General features: G+C 46.7%; 1 protein-coding gene across 2 annotated transcripts in view; it reads right to left on the minus strand.

The window, feature by feature from the left end:
* LOC117513610 (Krueppel-like factor 10) overlaps positions 1 to 18781 on the minus strand; it is a 34902-nt gene extending 16121 nt beyond the window's left edge. Inside the window, exons 1-2 of one of the 2 annotated variants that reach the window (XM_034173823.1) lie at positions 18719 to 18781; positions 2882 to 3629 (exon numbers count right to left, since the gene is read on the minus strand). In XM_034173823.1, coding sequence (XP_034029714.1) covers positions 2882 to 3626 — 745 coding nt within the window. In that variant the 5' untranslated portion in view covers positions 3627 to 3629; positions 18719 to 18781. Of the gene's footprint in view, positions 1 to 2881; positions 3630 to 5816; positions 6030 to 18718 lie in introns of those variants that run through there. The other variant, XM_034173822.1, reaches the window with a different exon arrangement.
* Between the last annotated feature and the right edge of the window lie 1429 nt (positions 18782 to 20210).

Genomic DNA, 20210 nt, shown 5'->3' on the forward strand with positions numbered 1-20210 from the left:
CGCTTTGAACACAACACGGGTGAGCTGCTGCAATCCATTATGGGAGTTTGGGATTTGGAGGTTTTTTTATTATTATTATTGTTACTGTAGTACATGTTGGTTTAGCAGTGTTGTTAGTGTGATAGATTTGTTGTGTTTTTATATTCCAAGTAGTATAGTTAGTTTGGTGAAGAGTTACTGTTGTGACCATGAGTGAAAAGTGCCTTGCGTTTGAAGTCTTCTTCCACTGTATATTGTTGCATGTGAAAGTAAATGACAGTTCTTTATTGCTTATTGGCCCCGGCCCTCTCTTGCAGGGCTGAGCTCCTCACAGCTGCCTGCCTGTTGCAAGACACAACAGACAGGAACTAACATGTATGAGTTTAGGGTTTACACACTTTTTGACTGTTTTTACTAACTATGCCAGCAAAAACTAAATTTACCGGAAGCTAATTCATCTGCTGATGGTTTTCAAAGTTAGCTGAAAAGCTAATCTGCTAACAAAAATTTAGCTTTGCTAATTAGCAGAAGTGTGCCCTCAACTGTGTGCTCCCTCACCTGTGTGCAGTGCACCCTCACTTATGTGCCCTCAGCTGTGTACTCCTTCACCTGTGTGCTCCCTCACCTGTGTGCAGTGCGCCCTCACTAATGTGCCCTCAACTGTGTACTCCTTCACCTCTGTACTCCATCATCATCATCATCATCAATTTTATTTATATAGCGCCAAATCACAACAAACAGTTGCCCCAAGGCGCTTTATATTGTAACGCAGGGCCATACAATAATTACGTAAAAACCCCAACGGTCAAAACGACCCCCTGTGAGCAAGCACTTGGCGACAGTGGGAAGGAAAAACTCCCTTTTAACAGGAAGAAACCTCCAGCAGAACCAGGCTCAGGGAGGGGCAGTCTTCTGCTGGGACTGGTTGGGGCTGAGGGAGAGAACCAAGAAAAAGACATGCTGTGGAGGGGAGCAGAGATCAATCACTAATGATTAAATGCAGAGTGGTGCATACAGAGCAAAAAGAGAAAGAAACACTCAGTGCATCATGGGAACCCCCCAGCAGTCTAAGTCTATAGCAGCATAACTAAGGGATGGTTCAGGGTCACCTGATCCAGCCCTAACTATAAGCTTTAGCAAAAAGGAAAGTTTTAAGCCTAATCTTAAAAGTAGAGAGGGTGTCTGTCTCCCTGATCCGAATTGGGAGCTGGTTCCACAGGAGAGGAGCCTGAAAGCTGAAGGCTCTGCCTCCCATTCTACTCTTACAAACCCTAGGAACTACAAGTAAGCCTGCAGTCTGAGAGCGAAGCACCCTATTGGGGTGATATGGTACTATGAGGTCCCTAAGATAAGATGGGACCTGATTATTCAAAACCTTATAAGTAAGAAGAAGAATTTTAAATTCTATTCTAGAATTAACAGGAAGCCAATGAAGAGAGGCCAATATGGGTGAGATATGCTCTCTCCTTCTAGTCCCCGTTAGTACTCTAGCTGCAGCATTTTGAATTAACTGAAGGCTTTTCAGGGAACTTTTAGGACAACCTGATAATAATGAATTACAATAGTCCAGCCTAGAGGAAATAAATGCATGAATTAGTTTTTCAGCATCACTCTGAGACAAGACCTTTCTAATTTTAGAGATATGCCGTAAAATGCAAGTCCTACAGTCCTACATATTTGTTTAATATGTGCTTTGAATGACATATCCTGATCAAAAATGACTCCAAGATTTCTCACAGTATTACTAGAGGTCAGGGTAATGCCATCCAGAGTAAGTATCTGGTTAGACACCATGTTTCTTAGATTTGATCACCATGTTCCTTCACCTGTGTGCACCCTCACCTATCTGCTTTGTCACCTGTGTGCTCCCTCACCTGTCTGCTCCTCAACTGTGTGCACGCTCACCTGTCTGCTGTGTCACCTGTGTGCTCCCTCACCTGTCTGCTCTGTCACCTGTGTGCTCCCTCACCTGTCTGCTTTGTCACCTGTGTCCTCCCTCACCTGTCTGCTCTGTCACCTGTGTCCTCCCTCATCTGTCTGCTCTGTCACCTGTGTGCTCCCTCATCTGTCTGCTCTGTCACCTGTGTGCTCCCTCACCTGTCTGCTCTGTCACCTGTGTCCTCCCTCACCTGTCTGCTCTGTCACCTGTCTGCTCTGTCGCCTGTGTGCTCCCTCACCTGTCTGCTCTGTCACCTGTGTCCTCCCTCACCTGTCTGCTCTGTTACCTGTGTGCTCCCTCACCTGTTTGCTCTGTCACCTGTGTCCTCCCTCACCTGTCTTCTCTGTCACCTGTGTGCTCCCTCACCTGTTTGCTCTGTCACCTGTGTCCTCCCTCACCTGTCTTCTCTGTCACCTGTGTGCTCCCTCTCCTGTCTGCTCCATCACCTGTGTGCCCCCTCACCTGTGTGCTCCCTCACCTGTGTGCTCCCTCACTCCCTTATCTGTACGGCCCCCTCACTTGTGTGTCCCCTCACCTGTGTTCCCTCTCATGTGTGATCCCTCTCCTGTGTGCCCCCTTGCCTGTGTGTTCCCTCTCTTGTGTCATTCCTCTACTGTGTGCACCCTCACCTGTATGCTCCCTCACCTGTGTTCCCTCTCCTGTGTGCCCCCTCTCTTGTGTGATCCCTCTCCTGTGTGCCCCCTTGCCTGTGTGTTCCCTCTCTTGTGCGATCCCTCTCCTGTGTGCCCCCTTGCCTGTGTGTTCCCTCTCTTGTGTGATCCCTTTCCTGTGTGATCCCTCTCCTGTGTGCTCGCTGACCTGTGTGCGCCCTCACGTGTGTGATCCCTCTCCTGTGTGCCCCCTTGCCTGTGTGTTCCCTCTCTTGTGTGATCCCTTTCCTGTGTGATCCCTCTCCTGTGTGCTCTCTGACCTGTGTGCGCCCTCACGTGTGTGCACCCTCACCTGTGTGCACCCTCATGTGCGCTTTGAGGTGGGACCTTTTGAAATAAGTCTTCCTGAAGTCCTTGTGGGAGCACACATGGCTCCGTACATGGATCACTTCTGTTGTTGGCTGGTTGTTATTTTTCATTAACAGATTACCATCAGGTGCTGGAGCGATGGTTGGTAACCTGCTACCACCAGGGGGCAGTGGTGCAGAGTGAACATGGAGAAGAGGAGTGACTCTTTGAGGGAATAGGAGCATCATGGGGCCTTTGGCCACCTGGTACCCAACTAGGATTACTTGAGTAGGAGACCTGGTGATGGTTTGAACCTGTTGCTGCTTGTCCTCAGTGGTGCCTGCTGATGTCATTGTTAGTTTGTGCTGCTGTGGCTGCTGGCTGACATCTGTGAAGTTATCCACAGGTGAGATGGGAAGAATTTGGCAGTAGAAGACAGGAGACACTGCATCTGATTTATTTTCTGAACCTGTCACACCCTCGAGGGCGTGGCTGCCTTCAGTCTCAGTGACAGGTGTCTGTGGTGTGGCACTTTTCAGTCCCTTTTCAGTATTGAAGTCATCCCTGGAGACTTTTGGGTAAATCTGAGTGACTGTGTGTTCCTTGCGCACAGGATAGATGTTGCAGGAGCAGAGGAGGCCGTCTGCTGTGTGGCGAATTGTGTTTCCAGCTGCTGCGGGTCGATGTGAGGTTGGTGCTGAAGGCGATTTGGTCACTTCCAAGCTGGGTGGACTGTAAGGTGGTGTCATACACTAAAACCAAAAGAAAGGCTATCAATACTCTTTGGATAATTTCATCCCTTCTATATTAATACAATACATTATTATAGATTATTTACTGTATATAATATATGCTTGATTCGCCATGAGTTCTGTGAATGCAAATGATCCAGTTTCTGAATAATGTTGCCTGTAATAGCTAAATGTGTCCGTGGTTTATCAGCGGCTCTACAGTGGGTCATGGTTGGGCTGGAGCCCTTTCAAAAATTTTAGTAGCCCACCACCAACCTCACCACAAAATTTACATTCACCATTTAAAATTCCGTTTTTCAGCCTGTTTATCAACACAGTCAATTCCTCACTGATCCACTTTCTTTTCCAACTTAAGTTGCACAATTAATCGTGTTGCTTTTATCACCTCATTGTCAGCCTAAGTGATTATATCTTCACTAACTGAGTTACTCCTTCTACGCACGGGTAATAGAGATGAATTTTAGCCATGCCATTGTATATTTCATGTCACCTTAGTTAAGGTGTAGTAAGTTGCACTGCATTGTGTGTATGATGTCATCATTCATTTTCATAGAGCAATTTGTGACATTCATGAGACTCAAGTTAATGATGATGAAAAAGGTAACAGCATGTCATGTCACTGCAATGCTCTGGCGTGCCGTACACAGCAGGTACATTATAACTGAAAAAACATGTGCTTTAACTGGCACGCAGTGTGCGCTGGCCCGTTTGGATTGTAATTAAAGTGCACCCAGCCAGCCACTACTACGTAGTAAGTAAAGTGTGACGCTTGGTACCTGACCTGAGTACCACGTGAACTGTGAAAATAAGGGCTCCAATGAGCGGGTCGTGATCTAATATATAAGGCTGACCGTGTGTGTGTGTGTGTTTGCGCACATATGCTTTCAAGCTAAAACTGAAGTTATTGTACTTGGCCCCACAAATCTTAGAAGCATGGTGTCTAACCAGATCGTTACTCTGGATGGCATTTCCCTGATCTCTAGTAATACTGTGAGAAATCTTGGAGTTATTTTTGATCAGGATATGTCATTCAAAGCGCATATTAAACAAATATGTAGGACTGCCTTTTTGCATTTACGCAATATCTCTAAAATCAGAAAGGTCTTGTCTCAGAGTGATGCTGAAAAACTAATTCATGCATTTGTTTCCTCTAGGCTGGACTATTGTAATTCATTATTATCAGGTTGTCCTAAAAGTTCCCTAAAAAGCCTTCAGTTGGTTCAGAATGCTGCAGCTAGAGTACTGACGGGGACTAGCAGGAGAGAGCATATCTCACCCGTGTTGGCCTCCCTTCATTGGCTTCCTGTTAATGCTAGAATAGAATTTAAAATTCTTCTTCTTACTTATAAGGTTTTGAATAATCAGGTCCCATCTTATCTTAGGGACCTCATAGTACCATATTACCCCATTAGAGCGCTTCGCTCTCAGACTGCGGGCTTACTTGTAGTTCCTAGGGTTTGTAAGAGTAGAATGGGAGGCAGAGCCTTCAGCTTTCAGGCTCCTCTCCTGTGGAACCAGCTCCCAATTCAGATCAGGGAGACAGATACCCTCTCTACTTTTAAGATTAGGCTTAAAACTTTCCTTTTCGCTAAGGCTTATAGTTAGGGCTGGATCGGGTGACCCTGGACCATCCCTTGGTTATGTTGCTTTAGACGTAGACTGTGTTTCATAATTATTGTATGGCCTTGCCTTGCAATGTGGAGCGCCTTGGGGCAACTGTTTGTTGTGATTTGGCGCTATACAAGAAAAAAGTTGATTGATTGATTGATTGAAGCTAAGGGCCCCAGTGACCTCCCCCTTGGTGCCCCCAGTCACCATACCAAGTTTGGTGTCAACTGCTTAATTACTATGACTGTGCATAGCAAACACACATGCACACACACAAATGCACACGCTGTCAGCTTTATATATTAGGTGAAACACTGCAATTATGGGGCACTTATTAAGCTTTGTTGTTGTTATTTGTCACATTTATGTTTTGTCATGAAGGAGATTTTATTTTCTGATTTTTAAATAATTGTTATTGTTAATTCAGTCTGTTGTGTGTTGTCTGCTTAAATTAACAACATGTGCATAGTAGGCAATTTTGTCGCCCCACCACTAACTATTCCCCTGACCTGTCCCACCCAGAAAAAAGTCTTGGTGCCGCCAATGCCTGGTTTGTGAATGCTAATGTTGCACATTTACCAAAGGAGAGTGCCGTAGCAGAGCACCACTGGGGACAAAGTCATCCTCCAAGCAATCTGAGAAAGGAGTCAGAGGTCTGACGTCCCTGATCTGAATGCTCCTGGTCTCCCAGTGCTGACTCAAGGACATAAGAGCCTCTGCAGCCTCCATGTCGCCTGCACCCAAAGTCAGGAATTTGTTCTGAGTGTCTGAATGGAACTCCTTCATTTCCATATTCCAGGTCTGGTGGAAGAACAAATCATAGCATGAGATCACAGTGTGTGGACGATATGTTTTTAATGATTTGTCTTACCCTGCATGCCAGTTCATATGTCAAGTTCAAAGAAAACATAGTAAAGAAAAAACACTTTTTTGTGTATAGCTCAACAACCAAGAAGCCTAGATAGATTAACTAAATCATATGTTGATCAGTAAAATATTTGTGATTGATCTGTATGAATGACTTCATAATGAAGTCAAGTCACACAGAAATCATGATGGAAGTCATACATAGTCAAACGCACCATGTGTACATACATACGTGTACATTTACATCATGGTGTGTTGAGCGTGCAGGGTGTGTGCATCAGCCCTCTGATGTCTTTCATCGGTTTGTTTGTCTCTAGCAGAAGTACGCAGAAGATTTCCAGCTGATCAGCACAGCACCAACTATAAATAATGCAGCAGAGTTTAGTGGAGCCTCTTTCAAGTAGTGGTACATGAGTGACCCCTAGCGGTCTGTGTGTACATTGATAAAATAGCATGTTTCAAATTAATATCTAACATAAAAGTGTTTGTCAAACTGTCTAAAAATCACTCCAAAGTCTAACAGATTGTTGTGTGGGCCGCCAGAAGAGGAGGTACTGCTGGCCCACCACCAGAGGACGCCCTGCCTGAAGTGCGGGCTTCAGGCACGAGAGGGCGCTGCCGCCACGGACACAGCCGGGAGTGACAGCTGTCACTCATTAATTCCTGACAGCTGTCACTCATTCTTCATCATCGCACTCCATAAAACCCAGACATCTTCTCCACCTCATCGCCGAGATATCGTACTTCTTTGGAGGTAATAGACTCAGCCGTTTGTGTTTTACAATATAATCTGTATATTGTGAGTGTTTGCAGGAGTACCGGTCCCTCTGTCTGTGGAAGCTGAGTGAGTGCTGGACGGCACTCTTTTCCCCTGAGGAATCACTGCGGTACTCTGCAGAATATTGTGTTAGAGGTGGAGGTGGCATTCCCACCGTTGTTGTTACGGGGTGTACACACACCCACACTTGACTGTCTTTGTTCTTCGCCAGCAGTACCAGATCCGACAGTCGGGGACGGTGATCACCTGGGAATTCAGGACTTGGCGGCTCCAGTATTCACCAGGTTCGGTGGCGGCGGAAATCGTGTGGTTCCGGCTCTTCTCAGGACAGACGTCTTCTATCCTCGAGCCTGCCCACACGTCACCTTTGTGGATTGACTGTAATCATATTCTGAGATTGTCTGTATATTCGTTGAGCACCTTCACAACATTAAATTGTTACTTTTTGGCTCATCTATTGACCGTTCATTTGCGCCCCCTGTTGTGGGTCCGTGTCACTACACTTTCACAACACTAAAATATTGCTGGAATATTCTGTTGGAGTGGGAAGCAGACCACTTGTTTTTGGACGTTTGGGGAGTGAGATGGTCTGAGAGATTTTTATTAGTCAAGTTCGTTGTTGGTCTGATAAGTTTGAGAAACACTGCTTTAGTATGGCACTAAATACTGAGATTATTTTGTATAACGATAGGATAATATCAGCACCGTAGTATTGTAATGTAACATGTACGATTACGTGTGGAGCGTGTGTGAGAACTGAGAAGCCTAAGCAGTTGCATGTGAGCATGTGCATGTATGCACGTGTGACATCACTGACTTCAGAGGTCTGATGCATTTGAGGTCTGAGAGAGAGAGAAGTGTTTGCAGAAAATCATCCAGTTCCTGAGATGTGGTCATTAATTTATACGTCAACCGGATGTGGATCCACGGGTTTACTACCGGATCCAGACCCATCCTGACCCTCGTATCCGTTTTTTTCTGGATCCATGGCCTGCCAAACTACTTTCCTTCAGCCATGTTTGTTGGCGGAAGGACAACAGTTCCACACAAAATAGATCTCTAGTCTTGTTTAATGTATCGATTTAGTAAAAATACAGTCACGGCTGAGGTATAAAAATAAAACACCCCGTGTCTGGAGAGGCTCCCCAGACTTGGGGTGTTTTGTCATTACAGTGGGGGAAATAAGTATTTGATCCACTGTCAGTTTTGCAGGTTTTTCCACCTACAAAGAAAAGCGGTACAACTTCAACTGTGAGATACAGAATTCTTGCTGGTTGGTAGGGGATCAAATACTTATTTCATGCAATAAAATGCAAATTAATTATTTAAAAATCATACAATGTGATTTTCTGGATTTGTTTTTAGATTCTGTCTCTCACAGTTGAAGTGTGCCTATGATAAAAATTACAGACCCCTCCATTCTTTGTAGGTGTGAAAAGTTGCAAAATTGACAGTGGATCAAATACTTATTTCCCCCACTGTATATACACTGACCTCTGACTCCACCTTGACCTGTGACCTTAACTTGACCTATGCTGTGAGAGGATGATGAACTGAGTTTACTCACAAAGTCTGATTGAAATTTCCCTTTATTGAAGATAAAGCCATGTATTTTAGACAGTGACCTCTGATTTGACCTTTGACTTGTGACCTTGACAGGACTTGTGTTATGAGAGGATGGTTCACTGAGTTTCTCCACCAAGTTTGACTGAAACTACTGTTTGTATTCTGAAGATATTGTTGCAGACAGACAAACAAACAGATGTGGGTGTTACTTTTTAGCCTGTAACTGCTTTGTAGTGAGGCTAATGACCAGTCCATGAAATCTTGGTCTTGATGCAGATTTATTCTATTGCTTTCTTTAAAAAGAAGTTTCATCATTCCCAGAACCCAGCAGAGGTATGCACTCTCAAGTTCTACATCTAGACAGACAGTTTCAGAATGAACAGCGTCACTCTGTTCACCTCTAGACTGTCCACAGTGCAGTGATTTTTTTGTTTGTTTGTTCTTTTTTATCGTCAGCCTTTAAAAACGTGAAGGAAGCATGACCAGCAGCTGCTCTTCAGCACTGAGGCCTTTAACCTGCTTCCTACAAAACCAACAGAACTGTTTCACCCTGTCCCCGACCTGACAACCACATGGGTTCCCGACCCCCATGTTGGGAAACCATCATGACAAGAAAAACAAACCTCTTTTGTTATAATGCAACACTCCTGTTATAAATACTAACTTTAGGAATGTTATGTTTATCTGTTGACACTCAGTGATTAGTTCTCTGCTCATTTTTCATCACAGTTATTATTGGACTTTATGAAAGTACAAATGAGACCATAAATGCATCAACAAAAACATAATCTAGAACTGTTTTGATCACCAATAAGTTATTCATGATAGAAAAAGATCAAATTGAGAGGTTCAAATTCCAAAGGCGAGCATTTGATTCTTTTCTTTTATTTACCTCACTGGAATTCAAATTTCTTGGCTGTTTGTCAAACAAAACAATGAATTTGAAGATGTGAATAAAATATTTGCACGTCAGATTTGTTTTTTACATTATTTCTGTTGTAGTGTAATACTCAGCAACTGTCTTTGTGTTGTGATGAGCCAGTGGCCTACATATAAATTTAACAAAATTTTATTGAAAGGTTTACAATTTCATAGTTGATGGGTTTTCTTATTAACTTTTAAATGGTTTTATTAAATCAGAAAGTATTCACGGCACTTCACTTTTTCCACATTTTGTTATGTTACAGGCTTATTCCAAAATGGCGGAAATACATTTTCCCCCCAAATTCCACTCACAACACCCCATAATGACAACACAGAAAAAAATTTTTTGTTTGTTTTTTTGTAAATTTATGAAAAACAAAAAGCTAAAAAAGTCACATGTACATAGGTATTCACACCCATTGCTCAGAATTGTGTTGTTGCACCTTTGGCAGCAATTACAGCCTCACATCTTCTTGAATATGATGTGCAGCACCTCTCAAGCTCTATCAGGTTGGATGGGGAGTGTCGGTGCACAGCCATTTTCAGATCTCTCCAGAGATGTTCAATCGGATTCAGGTCTGGGCTCTGGCTGGGCCACTCAAGGACATTCACAGAATTGTCCTAAAGCCACTCCTTTGATATCTTGGGTGTGTGCTTTGCTCTGTACATTGCTGCATTCATCTTTCCCTCAATCCTGACTAGTCTCCCAGTCCCTGCTATTGAAAAACATCCCCACAACATGATGCTGCCACCACCATGCGTCACTGTAGGGATGGTACCTGGTTTCCTCCAAACATGACCCCAAGTTTCACACCAAAGAGTTCAATCTTTGTCTCATCAGACCAGAGAATTTTATTTCTCATGGTCTGAGAGTCCTTCAGGTGCCTTTTGTCAAACTCCAGGTGGGCTGTCATGTGCCTTGTACTAAGGAGTGGCTTCCGTCTGGCCACTCTACCATACAGGCCTGATTGGTGGATTGCTGCAGAGATGGTTGTCCTTCTGGAAAGTTCTCCTCTCTCCATAGAAGAATGCTAGAGCTCTGACAGTGACCATCGGGTTCTTGGTCACCTCCCTGACTAAGACCCTTCTCCCCAGATTGCTCAGTGTAGATGGGTGGCCAGCTCGAGGCAGAGTCCTGGTGGATCTGAACTTCTTCCATTTACAGATGATGTGTTGTGAAAGTGTCGTGACACGGACCCACAACAGGGGGCGTTAATGAACGGACAATGGATAAGCCAAAAAGTAACAATTTAATGTTGTGAATCACACAACGATGTACAGACAATAACAATATAGTGACTGTCAATCATACACCAGGTGACGTGTGGGCAGGCTCGACGATAGAAGACGCCTGGCGAGAGAGAAGCCGGATCCACACAGCTTCCACCACCAACGGAGCTGAAGAACACCGGAGCCGCCAAGCCCTGCGCCCCAGGTGGCCGCTGTCTTCAGCAGTCAGACCCGGTACTGCTGGCAGAGAACAGAGACAGTCCAGATGAGTGTGAGGACGCACACTCAGTAATCCCACAGTCTGTATGCAGTAAGGAGGGAGAACCTCCACCTCCAATCACACACTCGTGCAGCTCCTGTCTAACCACTTATCTGATTGGAGTGTGAAGCGAAGCCGTCGCTGATCACACCAAACGCCAATCCCACAGATAAGGCAAGCACCACAGGAAAACGGCTGCAAAAGAAGTTCAGATTATTACTCAACATTTTGAGTCAGCAGAGACAATTACCTGATTGGTAGTTGATTTCTCGGCGGGGAGGTGGAGTTGCAGTCCGGCCTTTATGGTGGTGGTGATGAGTAGTGGATGAGTGACAGCTGGTACGGATGATGAGTGACAGCTGTCACTCCTGGTCGCTCCGACGCCCTCTCGTGCTTGAAGCCCGCACTTCGAGCAGGGCGTCATCTTGTGGTGGTGGGCCAGCAGTACCTCCTCTTCAGCGGCCCACACAACAGCCCCCCCCCCCCTCTACGGGCGCCTCCTGGCGCCCGACCAGGCTTGTCCGGGTGCCGCCGGTAGAAGTCGGCCAGGAGGGCCGGGTCCAGGATGAAGATCCTCTTCACCCAGGAGCGTTCTTTGGGTCCATACCCCTCCCAGTCCACTAAATACTGGAACCCCCGGCCCTTCCGATGGACATCCAGGAGCCGGCACACGGTCCAAGCTGGCTCCCCGTCGATGATCCGGGCAGGAGGCGGCGCCGGCCCGGGGGTACAGAGGGGTGAAACGTGGTGTGGTTTGATGCGTGACACATGGAAAACCGGGTGGATCCGCAGTGAAGCTGGCAGCTTCAACTTCACTGCGGCTGGACTGAGGATCTTGAGTATGGGGAAAGGTCCAATGTATCTGTCCTTCAACTTTTGGGATTCCACTTGCAGGGGAATGTCCTTTGTGGAAAGCCAAACCTCCTGCCCAGGCTGATACGCAGGGGCCGGGGCACGCCGGCGGTCTGCATGGTTCTTGGCCCTCGTCCGGGCTTTGAGCAGGGCAGAGCGGGCGGTACGCCACACCCGACGGCACCTTCTCAGATGGGCCTGGACCCAGGGCACCCCGACCTCTCCCTCCACTAGCGGAAACAATGGGGGCTGGTACCCCAAACACACTTCAAACGGGGAGAGGCCGGTGGCAGACGAGACTTGGCTGTTATGAGAGTACTCGATCCAGGCCAGATGGTCACTCCAGGCCGTCGGGTGCGCGGAGGTCACGCAGCGGAGGGCCTGCTCCAGTTCCTGGTTAGTCCGCTCTGCCTGCCCGTTCGTCTGAGGGTGGTACCCAGACGAGAGACTGACGGTGGCCCCCAGTTCCCTACAGAAACTCCGCCAGACCTGGGAGGAGAACTGAGGACCACGATCCGAGACTATGTCTGATGGAATCCCATGCAGACGCACGACGTGGTGGACCAGGAGGTCTGCAGTCTCCTGGGCCGTCGGGAGCTTCGGGAGGGCCACGAAGTGGGCTGCCTTGGAGAACCGGTCCACTATCGTTAAGATGGTGGTGTTTCCCTGGGACGGCGGGAGGCCCGTGACAAAGTCCAGGCCGATATGAGACCAGGGGCGACGAGGCACAGGCAGAGGCTGGAGGAGGCCTTGGGCCTTGTGGTGGTCGGCTTTGCCCCTGGCACAGGTGGTGCAGGCCTGGACATACTCCCGGACGTCGACTTCCATAGACGCCCACCAGAAGCGCTGCCGGACCACTGCCACGGTCCTTTGCACCCCTGGGTGACAGGAGAGCTTGGAACCGTGACAGAAGTCAAGGACCGCAGCCCTGGCCTCTGTGGGACGTACAGTTTGTTCTTCGGACCGGCCCCCGGGTCCGGGCTCCGTGTCAGGGCCCCCCGGACGGTCTTCTCCACGTCCCAGGTAAGTGCGGCCATGACAGTGGACTTGGGGATGATGGTTTCAGGGGGGTCTGACAGCTCGGTCTTGACCTCCTCTTCGTGCACCCGGGACAGAGCGTCAGATCATTGGTTCTTTGTCCCGGGGCGGTAGGTGATCCGGAAGTCAAAACACCCGAAGAACAGCGACCAGCGGGCTTGCCTGGGGTTCAGACGCTTCGCGGTCCGGATGTACTCCAGGTTCCGATGGTCCGTGAAAACCGTAAATGGTACCGATGCTCCCTCCAACAGGTGTCTCCACTCCTCAAGAGCCTCCTTCACCGCAAGAAGTTCCCGATTGCCGACATCATAGTTTCGTTCAGCTGGGGTCAACCTGCGGGAAAAGTAGGCACATGGATGGAGAACCTTGTCGGACTCCCCGCTCTGGGACAGCACGGCTCCTATCCCTGAGTCAGAGGCATCCACTTCAACAACAAACTGGCGCTTGGGATCGGGCTGCACCAGAACCGGTGCAGTCGAGAACCGGCGTTTCAACTCCCTAAACGCGGCTTCGCACCGATCCGACCAGGTGAAGGGGACTTTTGTGGAGGTCAGGGCTGTCAGGGGGCTAACTACCTGACTGTAGCCCTTGATGAACCTCCGGCAGAAATTTGCAAAACCGAGGAACTGTTGTAGTTTCCTACGGTTCGTTGGTTGGGGCCAATCTCTCACCGCCGCAACCTTGGCCGGATCAGGGGTGACGGAGTTGGAGGAGATGATGAATCCCAAGAAGGACAAAGAAGTGCGGTGGAACTCACACTTCTCGCCCTTCACAAACAGCCGGTTCTCCAACAACCGCTGTAGGACCTGACGTACATGCTTGACATGGGTCTCAGGATCCGGAGAAAAGATGAGTATATCGTCTAGATATACGAAGACAAACCGATGCAGGAAGTCCCGCAAGACGTCATTAACCAATGCTTGGAACGTCGCGGGCGCATTGGTGAGGCCGAACAGCATGACCAGGTACTCAAAGTGACATAACGGGGTGTTAAATGCCGTCTTCCACTCGTCTCCCTCCCGGATCCGAACCAGGTGATACGCATTCCTAAGATCCAATTTTGTGAAAATTTGGGCTCCATGCAGGGGCGTGAACACTGAATCCAACAGAGGTAACGGGTATCGGTTGCGAACCGTGATCTCGTTCAGCCCTCTGTAATCAATGCATGGACGGAGTCCGCCGTCCTTCTTGCCCACAAAAAAGAAACCAGCACCCATCGGGGAGGTGGAGTTCTGGATCAACCCGGCAGCTAACGAGTCCCGGATGTAGGTCTCCATTGATTCACGTTCTGGACGTGAGAGGTTGTACAGCCTGCTAGACGGGTACTCAGCGCCCGGAATCAAATCAATGGCACAATCGTATGGACGGTGCGGGGGCAGCGTGAGCACCAGATCCTTGCTGAAGACGTCAGCAAGGTCGTGGTACTCGGCCGGCACCGCCGTCAGATTGGGGGGGACTGAAACCTCCTCCTTAGCAGTCACACCGGGTGGAACCGAGGATCCTAAACACTCCCGGTGGCAGGTTTCGCTCCACTGAACCACAACCCCAGACGGCCAATCAATCCGAGGACTGTGTTTTAACACCCATGGAAAACCCAAAATCACTCGGGAGGTAGAAGGTGTTACATAAAACACAATCTCCTCCCTGTGATTCCCAGACACCACCAATGTCACTGGCTGTGTCTGGTGTGTGATTAGTGGAAGAAGGGTGCCATCTAGTGCCTGCACTGACAATGGTGACGGTAAGGCCACTAGAGGGAGCCCAACCACCTTTGCCCATCTGCTATCCAGCAGATTCCCCTCTGACCCCGTGTCCACCAGTGCTGGGGCGTGAAGGGTTAAATCCCCACTCAGGATCGTGACTGGGATTCGTGCAGATCGTCGGGGTTTCCCCACGTGGGTGTTGTGACCCACCCTTAGCCCAGTCTCTAAGGACGAGTGCTGTTGTTTTGACCGTTTGGGGCATTCTCTCTGTATGTGCTCGGTAGAGCTGCAGAGAAAACACTCTCCACGAATCAGCCTCCTTTGTCTCTGATCTGATCTTTTTTGGCCCTGCTCGTTTCCATAGCAACGTCAGCAGGGGGAGCTGTTGTCACGTGGAGAGCCCTGGCAGTGGAGCGTGGGGAAGTCGGCTTCCTTTCTGACCCGGGAGGAAGAGGGACGGCTTGTGCCTGGCCACGCCCCCTGTCTCGTTCCCGTCGGTGTTCCGTTAATCGGTTGTCTAACCGTATAACCAGGTCGATAAGCCCATCTAAATCCCGCGGCTCGTCCTTCGCCACCAGGTGCTCCTTAAGGACCAGAGACAGTCCATTTACAAAGGCGGCGCGGAATGCAACAGCATTCCAGCCAGCTCGCGCTGCCGCGATGCGGAAGTCGACTGCATACTTCGCTGCGCTCCGACACCCCTGCTGTATCGACAGCAGCACACTTGAAGCGGTCTCGCCTCTATGAGGGTGGTCGAACACCTGTCGGAACTCCCTCACAAACTCAGTATAAACCGTTAGGAGCCGTGAATTCTGCTCCCAAAGCGCCGTAGCCCAGGCGCGTGCCTCTCCTCGAAGCAAATTGATCACATAAGCCACCCGGCTGGCGTCTGCTGCGTACATGACGGGACGCTGTGAAAAGACGAGCGAGCACTGCATCAAGAAGTCCGTGCACGTCTCCACACAGCCTCCGTACGGCTCCGGAGGACTTATGTATGCTTCAGGGGAAGGTGGGGGAGTTCGTTGAACGACCAGCGGAATGTCTGTTTCTGGCACACGGTCAGCAGGAGGAGGTGCTGCAGCAGCGCCCTGAGCACGCGCTTCCACCTGGGCGGTGAGAGCCTCCATCCTACGATTGAGAACACTGCTCTGCTCGGTAATTAAATCCAACCGAGCGGTAAAGGCGGTTAAGATGTGCTGCAGCTCACCCAACACGCCTCCTGCTGGCGCCTGTGCACCTCGCTCTTCCATTGGCTGTTCAAGTGATGGTTGACGCCCCTCGGGATCCATGACATTGGCCGAGAAATCCTGTTGTGAAAGTGTCGTGACACGGACCCACAACAGGGGGCGTTAATGAACGGACAATGGATAAGCCAAAAAGTAACAATTTAATGTTGTGAATCACACAACGATGTACAGACAATAACAATATAGTGACTGTCAATCATACACCAGGTGACGTGTGGGCAGGCTCGACGATAGAAGACGCCTGGAAAGAGAAGAGCCAGATCCACACAGCTTCCACTGCCAACTGAGCTGAAGAACACCGGAGCCGCCAAGCCCTGCGCCCCAGGTGGCCGCTGTCTTCAGCAGTCAGACCCGGTACTGCTGGCAGAGAACAGAGACAGTCCAGATGAGTGTGAGGACGCACACTCAGTAATCCCACAGTCTGTATGCAGTAAGGAGGGAGAACCTCCACCTCCAATCACACACTCGTGCAGCTCCTGTCTAACCACTTATCTGATTGGAGTGTGAAGCGAAGCCGTCGCTGATCACACCAAACGCCAATCCCACAGATAAGGCAAGCACCACAGGAAAACGGCTGCAAAAGAAGTTCAGATTATTACTCAACGTTTTGAGTCAGCAGAGACAATTACCTGATTGGTAGTTGATTTCTCGGCGGGGAGGTGGAGTTGCAGTCCGGCCTTTATGGTGGTGGTGATGAGTAGTGGATGAGTGACAGCTGGTACGGGTGATGAGTGACAGCTGTCACTCCTGGTCGCTCCGACGCCCTCTCGTGCTTGAAGCCCGCACTTCAAGCAGGGCGCCATCTTGTGGTGGTGGGCCAGCAGTACCTCCTCTTCAGCGGCCCACACAACATGATGGAGGCCACTGAGCTCACAGGGACCTTCAAAGCAGCAGAAATGTGTCTGTTCCCTGCCCCAGATTTGTGCCTCGAGACAATCTTGTCTCGGACGTCTACAGACAATTAATTTGACTTCATTCTTGGTTTGTGCTCTGACATGGTCTGACATTCTCCGTCGAGCTAGTTAAAGGCTAACCTGGTCTATGTAGACAGGTGTGTGTATTTTCAAATCATGTCCAATCAACTGTGGACTCCAATTGTAGAAACATCTCAAGAATGATCACTTGAAACAGGATGCACCTGAGCTCAGTTTTGAGCTTCATGGAAAAGGCTGTGAATACTTATGTACGCGTGATTTCTTTTTTCTTTTAAATAAATTTGCAAAAAAAAAACAACTTTTTTCATGTTATTATGGGGTATTTTGTGTAGAATTTTGAGGGGAAAAAATTTATTTCATCTATTTTGGAATAAGGCTGCAACATAACAAAATGTAGAAAAACTGAAGCATTGTGAATACTTTCCGAATGCATAATAATACGTATATGTCGCGGACATGAACAAGCAAACATAATTTCATTTAGGTCTTTCACACCTTTTTTCAGGAAATGATTCTGGGGAGCAGGAGCATGGCTAAAAAAACTTCATGCAATTTACACACTGAATAGTCACTGACTGACCTCATGTGCGGTCAAGGTGTGCGCTGCCTCTCACTTTAGCGTTTCTGGATTCAGTATCGACTCAACATTTAGCATTTCCTGTTTCAGTATCACTGTGCACTGAATTCTGACGAGATCAACTCTATTCATGCAAGATCGCCTCCTTTTATTTTTTTCTTTTTATTTTTTTTTTAATTGAGACCAACAAAAAGTTACACAAAAACCTTGCAGAGGATAAACCAGCGCAAAACCAACATAATGAAAACAGCTTGATATCCTCTGCTGTTGCACCAGGAAGTGTTCAACATTTGACATTTTCTGTTTCACTGTGGGCTTAACATTTGGCACTTCCTGTTTCAGTGTCAACTTGCCACTGAATTCCCAGAAGATCTCACAAGATCACGTCTATTGTCAATCCAGGAAGTGTTCAACATTTGACATTTCCTGCATTGTGGACTCAAAATTTGGCACTTCCTGTTTGTGACACTGTGTACTACGAACTTCGTGCCACTGCGCGATGCTTCGCTCGTATTGTGCAAGCTGGAGTCCGTAGATGTGTCAGAGAGGAGGATGCTGAGGAAGCTGCTCAGCATCCTCGACAACACCTCCCACCCCCTGCATGTCACACTGATGTCCTATCAGAGCACCTTCAGCCATAGACTGAGACCACCAAGGTGTTCAGAGTTATTCAGTTATTCAGAGTAAATCTGTTGTACTTACTGTAAAAAAAAAAAAAAAAAAAAAATGTTCATTGTTTACTATTTCTGTACTCTGGCAAAATGATTTCCTTTGGGATAAATAAAGTTGATCTTACCTTATCTTATTATTATCTTATGCAGTTTTAGTAATTTTCAGTTGTTTTTCTGTTTTATGTATTTTTTAGGACCACTATACTTTTTGTGTTGAATGTGTTATGTTTTGTAGTTGATGTACGTGCTGAATTTCTGTTTTTTATTTTTTATTTTGTAAAGCAATACTATGACATTTCAAATGAGATTTTCACATTTTTGAAGTGTGTGTGTGTGTGTGTGTGTGTGTGTGTGTGTGTGTGTGTGTGTGTGTGTGTGTGTGTGTGTGTGTGTGTGTGTGTGTGTGTGTGTGTGTGTGTGTGTGTGTGTGTGTGTGTGTGAAGAGGTGGTGATGGGGAATCAAACACTATAATTACAGGGTGTCTAAAACTTGTGCACATTGCAACATTTTATCCACTAATCACTGTAATTGTTACAATTATCAACACAAAATAATTAATCATGGAAATAATCATAATTCGAGTTATATTAATTATGACATAACATACTGTTAGATAATATCGGTGCTAATTACTTATTTTATTATTGATTTAACAATACTGAGCAACATTAAAATGTGCGTGTGCATTTAATGTAAATCAAAATCTTTATACGTGTTTATTAGGTTTAACCCTTTGGGTGGGGGGGGGGGGGTTTCAATACACAATTCCAAATTCCTGTGAAACACAAAACTTGAATTAGTAAAACTGCCGTAAAAAATATATATTGACTTACACTTCGTTGAAGTGCTCAGAATCCTGTTTGGCTGTAAAAGTAGCACTTTTGGCTCCATTAAAGTTCACCGGTTGGGGGGGGGGGGGGGGGTGTAAGAGGTAGGCGAGGCTTAACCCGCTTAACCAATAGCGTCTAAAGATGTGATCGACGCTGACCAATGGTGAAGGACGTCGGTGCGTGATTCGAGCCTGACCGGACCGTGACAGCTGCGTGGGCGTGAAAAACATTAGCGCCACACCCACCATTGTATCGTCACGATTTAAAGACGAACATTTGTTATTATTTATTTTAGTTTTTTAAATTGAAGCCTATTCCCGCCTTTGGTTCCCGCTAGTAGCGAAAAAACAAACAAACAAACAAATAGCTAAATAAATAAAAAGTAAATTATTTTTAAAGTGAGACCACTTTCACCTTCTTGAACTAAAACATATTTTTCTTGCATTATTTGCTTTATTGATTATGTGTTGTATCATCTTAAAAAAAGGTTATCTTAAAAGCAAACGCTGCGCTGACCTGACATGCAGCACCACCAACACAAAATGTTCACCATCCAATTCAAAATTCTACAATCAAAAGTCAAAATATCAAATGATGAAATTAAAAGGCTAAATTTCAACATTTTTATCACTTCTGCAATGCTAAATCTCAGTTCTAGCATTCTGAGTCACAATTTGGAGATTTTGAAAAATGCTGATTTACACATTGAAATTATGAGACTAAAGTAAATGGTTTGATTTTCTAAATCAAAATGACATGATAAAAAGTCAACATATAACAATTTTTCATGATTACACAAAGCATTTTAAAATTGTGAGAATTAAGTCCAAACTATGAGATGCTAAATTAAGATTTGGAGAAGCTCAGTCAAAATGTTTAAATTCCAAGTCAAAATTCTGAGATGCCAAAATCTTAATTTGCAAATCAAAGTAATGAAATAAGTCAAAATTTCAACCTGTGTATTTGTGCCTGCATGCATTGTCATTTTTACTTTGAATCTTTTTCTACTGGCAAATATATAGACTAATTACAGTAACCTATAAAATTATTCAGGTTCTAGCACCTCCCTACTCAGCACCCTATGTAATGGCCCGGGCTCTGTGTTCTCAGGGTGCAGGACTACTTTGTGTCCCTAGGGTGAATAAAAAGTCTGCAGGCCACAGAGCTTTCTCTTATTGTGCACCTGTTATGTGGAATGATCTTCCTGTGGAGATAAAACAGTTAAGTTCTGTAGAGACTTTCAAGTCCAGACTTAAGACGCATCTATTCTCCCTCTTGTATGGCTAGCATTCTGGAATAGTACGGAACTTCCTGTTCTTTTAAATTCATTTTAATAGTAACGGAACAGGTCTCAGCCTCAACTTTTGTTGATTTGAAAGTGTTTCAAAATGGTGCATGTGTGTATCATTTTGTTGCTAGAATGACATTTTTAGAAGAGATTGTAACGTACCGATCGATCTACGTTCCGATCCTCACCTATGGTCATGAGATTTGG

This window comes from Thalassophryne amazonica, chromosome 7 (assembly GCF_902500255.1).
Source record: "Thalassophryne amazonica chromosome 7, fThaAma1.1, whole genome shotgun sequence".
Classification (NCBI taxonomy): domain Eukaryota; kingdom Metazoa; phylum Chordata; class Actinopteri; order Batrachoidiformes; family Batrachoididae; genus Thalassophryne; species Thalassophryne amazonica.